The sequence below is a fragment of the Drosophila kikkawai genome, chromosome X (genome assembly GCF_030179895.1).
Source record: "Drosophila kikkawai strain 14028-0561.14 chromosome X, DkikHiC1v2, whole genome shotgun sequence".
Taxonomy (NCBI): domain Eukaryota; kingdom Metazoa; phylum Arthropoda; class Insecta; order Diptera; family Drosophilidae; genus Drosophila; species Drosophila kikkawai.
In genome coordinates this window covers 19,136,213-19,144,551 of record NC_091733.1, presented here as the reverse complement: position 1 = coordinate 19,144,551, position 8,339 = coordinate 19,136,213, and the positions used below count along the sequence as shown (strand labels likewise).

The 8,339-nt window shown below is 39.0% G+C and overlaps 3 protein-coding genes and 1 long non-coding RNA gene across 5 annotated transcripts; 2 read left to right on the top strand and 2 right to left on the bottom strand.

The window, feature by feature from the left end:
* Positions 1-15: 15 nt before the first annotated feature.
* Positions 16-1,242, bottom strand: nmdyn-D6 (nucleoside diphosphate kinase 6). Its single transcript, XM_017166044.3, has 2 exons — positions 966-1,242; positions 16-910 (listed from the first exon to the last, which is right to left on the bottom strand). Exons 1-2 carry the CDS (start codon positions 1,166-1,168, stop codon positions 643-645), a joined length of 471 nt encoding a protein of 156 aa, XP_017021533.1. The 5' UTR covers positions 1,169-1,242; the 3' UTR covers positions 16-642.
* Positions 1,243-1,500: 258 nt separating this feature from the next.
* On the top strand, positions 1,501-2,348 carry mRpS25 (mitochondrial ribosomal protein S25). Its single transcript, XM_017166042.3, has 3 exons — positions 1,501-1,752; positions 1,821-2,015; positions 2,076-2,348. Exons 1-3 carry the CDS (start codon positions 1,616-1,618, stop codon positions 2,245-2,247), a joined length of 504 nt encoding a protein of 167 aa, XP_017021531.1. The 5' UTR covers positions 1,501-1,615; the 3' UTR covers positions 2,248-2,348.
* Positions 2,268-3,357, bottom strand: LOC108074141 (probable RNA-binding protein 18). 2 transcript variants are annotated; one of them, XM_017166040.2, is made up of 5 exons: positions 3,225-3,357; positions 3,082-3,170; positions 2,890-3,010; positions 2,735-2,827; positions 2,268-2,677 (listed from the first exon to the last, which is right to left on the bottom strand). In XM_017166040.2, the coding sequence occupies exons 1-5, from the start codon at positions 3,234-3,236 to the stop codon at positions 2,390-2,392; spliced, it is 603 nt and encodes a 200-aa protein (XP_017021529.1). In that variant the 5' UTR covers positions 3,237-3,357; the 3' UTR covers positions 2,268-2,389. The 2 variants fall into 2 exon arrangements, with proteins under 2 accessions (XP_017021529.1, XP_017021530.1); XM_017166041.3 differs by lacking the exon at positions 3,225-3,357 and having other exon boundaries at positions 2,890-2,964; positions 3,082-3,214.
* Positions 3,358-3,874: 517 nt separating this feature from the next.
* On the top strand, positions 3,875-5,159 carry LOC138929195 (uncharacterized). The gene is made up of 3 exons (XR_011445648.1): positions 3,875-4,009; positions 4,119-4,472; positions 4,562-5,159. It is a non-coding gene; the product is annotated as an uncharacterized lncRNA (long non-coding RNA).
* Positions 5,160-8,339: the final 3,180 nt, after the last annotated feature.

The window sequence follows — 8,339 nt, the reverse complement described above, 5'->3', positions numbered from 1 at the left end:
TTTTCCAAAAAAGCATGCTAGTTAAATTAGCAGTTGAGAGATCATTTTTGATTTTATTGTTAACATTTCACAATTAATCTTATTTTATAGGCACATTTTTTCATATTATAATTTGTGGTATTCTATTTTAAATGTGTAGAGCCTTGTACTTGTACCTTGTACCTAAGACAGTTTTTGAACAAAGTTGCGCAGCATCGCAATGTTTGGCAACACCAAAACATGTTGCTCAACATGTTTCTAAGGAAAACTTGTTCGTTCGGCATGTTATATTCAACTTTTTATAACAGTTTTGGTTTCAAATCTTAAAATTAAAAATATGCTACCAATTCTCTTGGTCTTAATGCAACAAAGATGCTTAGTTAAATATCATTATAGGGTAAATATCTATACACTCTAATAAAAAATCTATACATACAATTTTTAACGGTTGTGGCAACATTAATAAAACTGAACAAGAGACTGGGTTACCTGCTTTTCCCATTACGATACGGAAATGTTCTTGCAAAGCCAACTTCACAGGGAGATCCCATGTCCTTAAGGCACAGTGCTCCCAGGTTCAACCTGGAGCAGCCATATTTAGGTAATAACAAATGCTACTGGACCAAGTTCTTCTCTTGGCCTATGCACTGCCTTATCCGTGGGCTACGTCATGGTAGTCGTCTCTTTTTTACTCTCTAGGGTATCCGGAAGAGCGACTTTGAACTCTGGAAACAGGATGCTGATCTCACGGCGGGCCGAGGCTTCGCTGTCCGATCCATGGCAGGCATTTCGGGTATCGGACAAACCGTACAATGCTCGAATGCAGTTGGGATCGCTGTAAACCGCACGGAAAACCTTGGTGGGGCCCAGCAAATTGCGCCACTTTTGGATGCTGGCCTCCGACTGCAGGATCAAAGCATAGCAGGGACCACTGGGGAGAAGGATGTGTTAATGAATCTATATTTTAGGTTGAATATGTTTATTACCTATTCATGAAGCTGGTCAGGCGATGGTAGAAGAACTTATTCTGGTGTTCCGCGTAGAAACGCTCGGACAGCTCTTTCGTAATGTGGACCTCCTTCTGACCGAGCACGGTGAAGTGTTGGCTGATCAGGGACAGGATTTGCTGCATCGCATAGGTGTTCCTTAGCACGTGGGGCTTTATCAAAGCGAGTGTTATTTCTGTCATAATTCGGCTGAGCTATAAAATGTTGCCAAAAGTTGAATTTAATTATTTGCAAAGGTTGCCCGAGCGCAGCAATGTGACCGTAGTTTGTTAATGAAATTTGACAGCCGGCTATGGTGAAATTTGATTAAATTTGACAGCCGGCCATGGTGAAATTAAACATTAATTTACTGGCATGGTGGGTATCTTGTTAATTAATTTAAATATATATTCAGGCGAGGAAAATAATACAAATTAAAAACAAAAAATTAAAATTAATCAATTATTATCAATTATTTAATAAAAATGTAGCTATTTTTGGCCAATAGCTGCCAACACTGTTTGTTTGCCTCCCGTGATAGGGTCACACTGGCCCATCAGCTGGCCCAGTTACACAAGCAGCCGATTCCGAATCGCGTTTTCAGCTGTTTTTCCTTAATTATCTGTTAAAATATCAATTAAAACACAGCCATGCCTTTTATGAAGGGACGCGAGCCCATCCGGCGCACCCTGAAGTACCTGAATGCGGGCAAACTGGTGCTAAAGGACAATGTGCGCATCTTTAGCGTCAACTACAACACCTACGGTGACCATCATGCGGGAGCGCGGTAAGTACCTATAGGATTACTTTTCTCCAGAACTTCCAACTTTAATAGCTCCCTATGTGGTCTGGCAGGGACTTTGTCTTCTGGAACATACCCCAAGTGCAGTTCAAGAACCCAGAGGTGCAGGTGCTCACGCTGAAGAACATGACGCCGTCGCCGTTTGTGCGCTGCTACTTCGAAGACGGTCGCGACATGCTGATCGATGTGGACAGCCGTAACAGGGATGACATTATTGAGCACCTCATCCAGGTGGTGGGCAAGACGCGGTAAGCATCTAATCATTCATTTTATCACATCTGTATGTGATCCGACATCTACTTTTCCAGGGATCAACTGGATGCGGAGACGCGTCTGAAGGAGAGTAAGGACAATCCGGCCAACTTTGGCTATGGCTGCGGCCGCCACTGCATCTGCGAGATACCCGGCCAGGTGCCATGTCCGGGCACTGTTCCACTGCCCGACCACATGCGCGGCAAAATCAAGTTTGCCCCCAAGTAGATATGTTAGTTTATCTCGTCTTTTGTTTTTTTAATAAATAAATTGTAAATTACACCTGCCAGGAGGCTCGTCTGCTGAGGTAGCGTCCTAAGATTACTATAGATTTTTGTTTACAGACTAAATGGGTGTGGAGGCGGAGGTTTTAGCGTCGCTTGGGTCGCTGCTGTCGATGATATGGGGCGGAGGACGACTTGCCGTAGCGCTGCGTTCCGTCCCGATCCTTGTTGAACTGATAGCGCTGGATAAAGGGCACATTTGCCTCACCCCTGCCCATGGTATTGAGCTCGAGATTGTCATCCGTCTGCCGTTCCAAAACTTTTAATTTGGCCTCAATGGCTCGTATGGCTTCAGACTTGCTGATCTTCTCCTCGCGCTTGCCGCTGCCCAGGGCAGGGATCTCAATGCGCGGCTTGGGCTTCTGTAGGTCATCCTGCAGGAAGTATAAACCAGGTATTAAGTGGAAAGAGGATACAAACACTCCGCTTACATATTTGATGTTTTTGGCAAGACGAACGGCTATGGAGCGATTGCCCACGCTGGTGCCATCCAGCTTTAGCAAGGCATTAGTGGCGCCCTCGTTCTGAAAGGGACAAGTAGGAAATTAGTGAGTATAGTTAGCGGCAAAAGGCAGTGGTAGCTCACCTGAGCGAATGTGACAAAGGCGTAGCCACGCGACTGGCCAACCATGGGGCCGCCCTTGTGGAACAGCATGTCGAACTTCTCGATGGCACCGCATTTTTGCATCAGTTTGAGGAGTTGAAACCGATAGGAGGCAATGTGCAAAGGGAATAATTAGCACCGATCGCTATAGCAACCGCGGGGCATTCAACTTACTCGGTGATGCGAGAGTCCAGATTTCCCACCCAAATGCGTCGCTGTTCCTCGGTATTCCTGCCATCCGTCCCGCTGCTTGATGTGGCCGCCTGCACATTAACAATTAAATATATGTTTTATGCTATTGTTATTGCCATGCTTACAGCATTTTCCATTTTGTTTGCCAAAAAATATAAACACAAAAACTATCTAAGATTTCTGGTGAGTTGAATTGCCGTCAGCTGTGTATCGAAAGAGGAAACCCACCACGGGGGTGAAACTATCGCTGGAAAATAGCTAGATCTTTGGCGATTTATTTGTTGAAAATACAAATTTAAATAATATCAACAAAAAATAACGTTATATTCAATTCTTGAAATTTGAATTCAACATATTCAATTTTACAATGGAATAAAAATTCATTATTTATAGATTTCATTAGAACGTTTACATACAAACATTGTACATATTGTAAGTTCTTTTTAATAAATGGAAAATTTATAAAATTGTGCAAAAAATATAATAAATACATTTTTTAATTTCTTTTAAAAATATTTTATTTATATTTTTTATTTATTTATAATTTTAAAAATCTAAAAATTTCAAAAATCTTGTAAAATTGATAACAAAATTGATATTTTCAATATTTTATTATTCATTTAATACAATTTTAATGGTGAATTAAAATATATACATACATATACATATGTATAACCTTTGGCCATCTTATGCCCTCATCTTAAATATAATGTTTATGCAGTTCTTTGATTCATGTCTTATTAAAAATATACTACTTTTGTTTAACAAATCAAAATGAATATCCAATATTTGTGAGAAAAAATTTTCTAAATAAAATTGATAAAGTTTTCAAGTTTGGACTCTCAAAGTTCCCCCTTTCTAAGTTGTTTTTGAAGAAGCCTAAAGCCAAAAGTCAACTGAGAACCTACATGTAAAGACCAAAGCAGTTATTTAGGGCTGAAAGTGGTTGGCTCCGTCCGCTAATGCCCCTGTCGCCTGACACATGACATGCACCCACAACTAAATTGGCATCATTTCAGCGCCCATCAAGTGATTTGCTGCCAGAATTACGTATGCAGCAAATGACCAACATGTTGCTCCCAGCATCCAGCATCCAGCATACAGGACGCAGATCCTAGCTTGCAGCCATAAAAAATTACCGTAGAAATATGCGCAAAAGGAGGAGAAAGGACGAAGCATGGCGAAAATATATGCACACAAGGAGCACAAGCAAGCAATTGCAGCGTCATGGCCATATAGAAATTGCAGCATGCATACTAAACTGCATTCCTCAGATACACATACACTGTTCAAAAATCAAGAGACCACAGCTGCAAGATCCAAGATCCAAGATCAAGATCTAGATCTTTATGGGGTATTTAAAGAAGGACTAAGTGAGTTGCTATCTATTACAAATAGCATTTAAAAAACAAGTTTGTTAAAAAAAAATACCCAAAAATATATAAATTGAAATTTCTGACAGACTCTGGGAGACTATGAAAGCCCTTTTGGATTATCTGAATACATCGTTTTGCCAGTGTCCGGCTTCAGGCTCCTCTGACCTCGTGTCAGTGATAACTCCTTGAATTACATATGTATGTGAGCGCGTCCGGCTGGACAAACTGGATATGCATGCCGGAGTCCAGCGTTTCGTCTCGGTGAATTATTTAAACGGAGCAGTGGAGCACAAGCAAAAGCAGGAAGAGTAGCTGAAGCAGGAGGAGTAGCAGAAGCAGCGTTCCCGCTCCTCCAGCGGTGCAGGGGACAAGCATCAAGTGAGCCAGTTTTTCATCATCACTCTTTAACTCAAAGCGGACATTGTCTCGCCATAACCAACCCCATCTGCATCCCCAAGCCCATCTCCATCTCCATCTTCCCTCGCACATCTTCAGCTCCCAACTACAGCCCAGCCTCCCAGCTCCGTCTGCTTGTTAGTGGTGCTTCCAGCTCAACGATGGTAATTTGTGTTGGTCGTGCGACAAACTGGAGGAGACTGGGCGAGCCAGAGCTCTGGGAAGCTGGTGAGAGAAGATGGGTCCAAGGGCCAAGGGTCAGCATGTGGAGCGTCTGGCGGAAGCAAACTTCACATCGTTAAAGCGCACACTGGAGCTGAGACAGTAATTTAACATTTTCTAATAACAAAACATCTTTTAATAATAAAATTTAAGTTATAGAACTTTATAGGACTCCCTATTGCCTGCATTAAGAAAGATTTTTATTTAAAAAAAATTTAATATTTGTAAACTAAAACTTATTAAGGCATTGGTTCACAGTTTGAGGCAGATGAAGATGTCGGAAGTTGTCCTTGGAGCCCTGGGAAGAGAGGAAGGATGGAGAACTTATCGCATACAATGCGCATTAGCAGTGTCTACATGAGTCCGCATCAAGTTATTTCCATCCTGTCCGGAGGATGGCTGTTGCATATTTCAAGAAGTTTTTCCTGGAGGCATTTGAATATATGCTCTTTTTTTAAACAAATATTTATAACTTCTTTTTATTTTTTAATTAATTTCTTAATTATTTTTCATCCCATGATTGGAGAAATGATAAAGATCTAAGATCTTAGATTTAATGACTGAAATTTTAGCAGTGGAGCATCCATTAAAAACTCTTTTTTAATATATAATTTTATATCTAATTTTATTGACCTAAACTCAGCAAACTGCTATGTGCTTAATTCATTTCCATTGACTTGGTTATTTGTTTTGTTTTTCTTTGGTGCTTAACATTTTCCTAGACGTATGCAGAAATTGGTTCACTTAAACACTCCCTGGCACATGTCGTTCCGCTTATCCGTCCGCTTTTCCAGTCACTTTTCAGACCCCTGCTCCTGTCCCTCCTCCTGTCCCTGCTCCTGTCCCTGCTCCTGTCCCTGCTCTTGTCCCTTTTCCTTTTAACCACTTTGCCCTGTGTGCAACGCGCCTGTGGCGGATTCCAGAATGGACACAATTTCTGCTGCCTTTTTCGGTTCTTCCCTATATATATTTTTTTTTTAGTTTAACGTTTTCTCTTTCTAGTTCATAAGTATAACTGCTATTATAAATGCACGCACACTATTACAAGTATGCACTGAGAAAAAGAAATGAAAAATTACTATATTAAGTTAATAGATTTATCGAACTAACTGATTAATCGATTAATTTTAGATAAATAAATTAATTCAAGATTAATTTAGATTAATTTAGATTTTTAAATTAATTTAAAAATTAATTTTAGATAAATAAATTAATTCAAGATAAATTTAGATTAATTTAGATTTTTAAATTAATTTTAAAATACTATATAAATAGTATATAAATAAATAAAATAGTATATAAATAAATAAAATAGTATATAAATAAATAAAATAGTATATAAATATGTTTATAAATATCAGTAAAAATAAATCAGCTATAATTTCGTAGAATGCACCATCTTTATAACGCATGCTATAGGAAACGATTTAAATTATTTAAAAAACAATTATTTAAACTGGTACTTCCAGTTTCGATTAAAAATCGATAAAAACCGATTAAAATTATATAAAAAAAACTTAAGAATGTTATATAAATTTAGCAATAATTTGATTGTTAAATTTAAATTGAGTATTAAACTATGTATTAAAGTTAATATATTATATCATAAATATTTATATAAATATACCTTTTTCGTTTGCTATATCTTTTCTATAACTTCTACTAAATTCAACTTGATAATAACCTAAAAACAAAAGATTTTTAAATTATTACAAATAAAATCTGTTAGACATATGTATATATAAATTTTGTTGATGAATGAATGTCATTTAGACAGCTATTAAGGCCTCCTTTCGGATACAATTTTGTTCCGTGTTTATTGCTTAGATATGCTGATATGTACATTTATGTATATGTATATACTAGGGGCGGCACGCATGGAAAACTTTTTGTATGGAACGCAAACCAGTTCAAGTGCTTGGAAAAGTAGAGTCGTCTGGTGACTTAAGTTGTTATAAAAATGCAAATTTTTTACAGCTTTTGCCATTTCGTAGAACCAACATAACGGCGATGGGGACGAAGGTGGCGTTGCAAGGATATATTTATGTATGTATGCAGCCGTGTACATACATTTGGTACTACATATACATATACAAGACGATAACCACAACAAAATGGTTGTAATGATTTTGTCATGAGTTCTCTCTCCACTTGTAAAGAGTAGTGGTCAGTAAAGGGCAGGAGGAGAAGGGAAATCCTGGGGCTGACATCCTGACATCCTGACATCCTGCTTGCTGGTTACTGTAGAGGGAGTACTTATTATTCCGTTACACCTCGGCGAGGTATAAAGGGTTTACCTTTTCCCAAAATCGATTGGGCTTATCCTGGAATGTATCCTTCTAGGCATCCTTTTTTGGTCCTAGAATCATAATAATTTCTCTCTGTGTAGCAGCTAACTGAATCAGTTATTAATAGTTTTAGTTGCAAGCATTCAACGGAACGCAGAGCCTGGTAGACAAAATCCGTTTGGGTCCTGCCAGGCACTGGCCCCGTAAAAAGGCAGGATCCTGCTCAAAAGTAGCAGAGGTCCTGCATGTGTATGTGTGTGTGTCCTTGCCAGGCTGATGTACGAGAGAATTATGCGATAAATGTGCATTTTTGTGAGGTATTCAAATTATGTTTGCGCATCTGTGTGTGCGTGTGTGTCCTTCGTCCTTCGTCCTGCATCCTTTTTCGGCTCTTCCCTGCCGCCGAGGGCATCTGTGTACAGTTCATTTGTGCAAGGCTTGCGCAATTTATGACAGCGTCTAGGATCACGACATGCAAAATATGAGGGCAATAAAAAGCCTCAGCCGAAAACTCTCTCTCTCTCTCTCTCTCTGGAACGTGAATGAAGAGGCAGGCAGGATACAAATTTATCCTTATCGCTAATGTATCCTCCTCCGCAAAAGGTGTTGTAATGCCCGTCAAGAATGCCAGCTGCCAAAATTAATTGAATTCAGATTTCACACCACATCAAAATAAAGTTTATCTAATATATAGATATTTTGGCTTGATGAACAGCGCTTTCAATGGATTCCAACTAATCATAATGTCAATTAGCCCTAATTAATTCAGTTGAGTGCATTTCCCATTCCACAATAAACTCTATAACAAAGTACAGAGTAAGATTGTTGCATATCTCTCTTATCCGAGCTATAATGCCACCCAGCGAGTGCAATCCATAAGGTGCCAACTGCCTCGCAAGATGCAATGCAAATTGGCCAAGAGCAGGATGCAGACATATTTTGATTTTAATTTTAATTA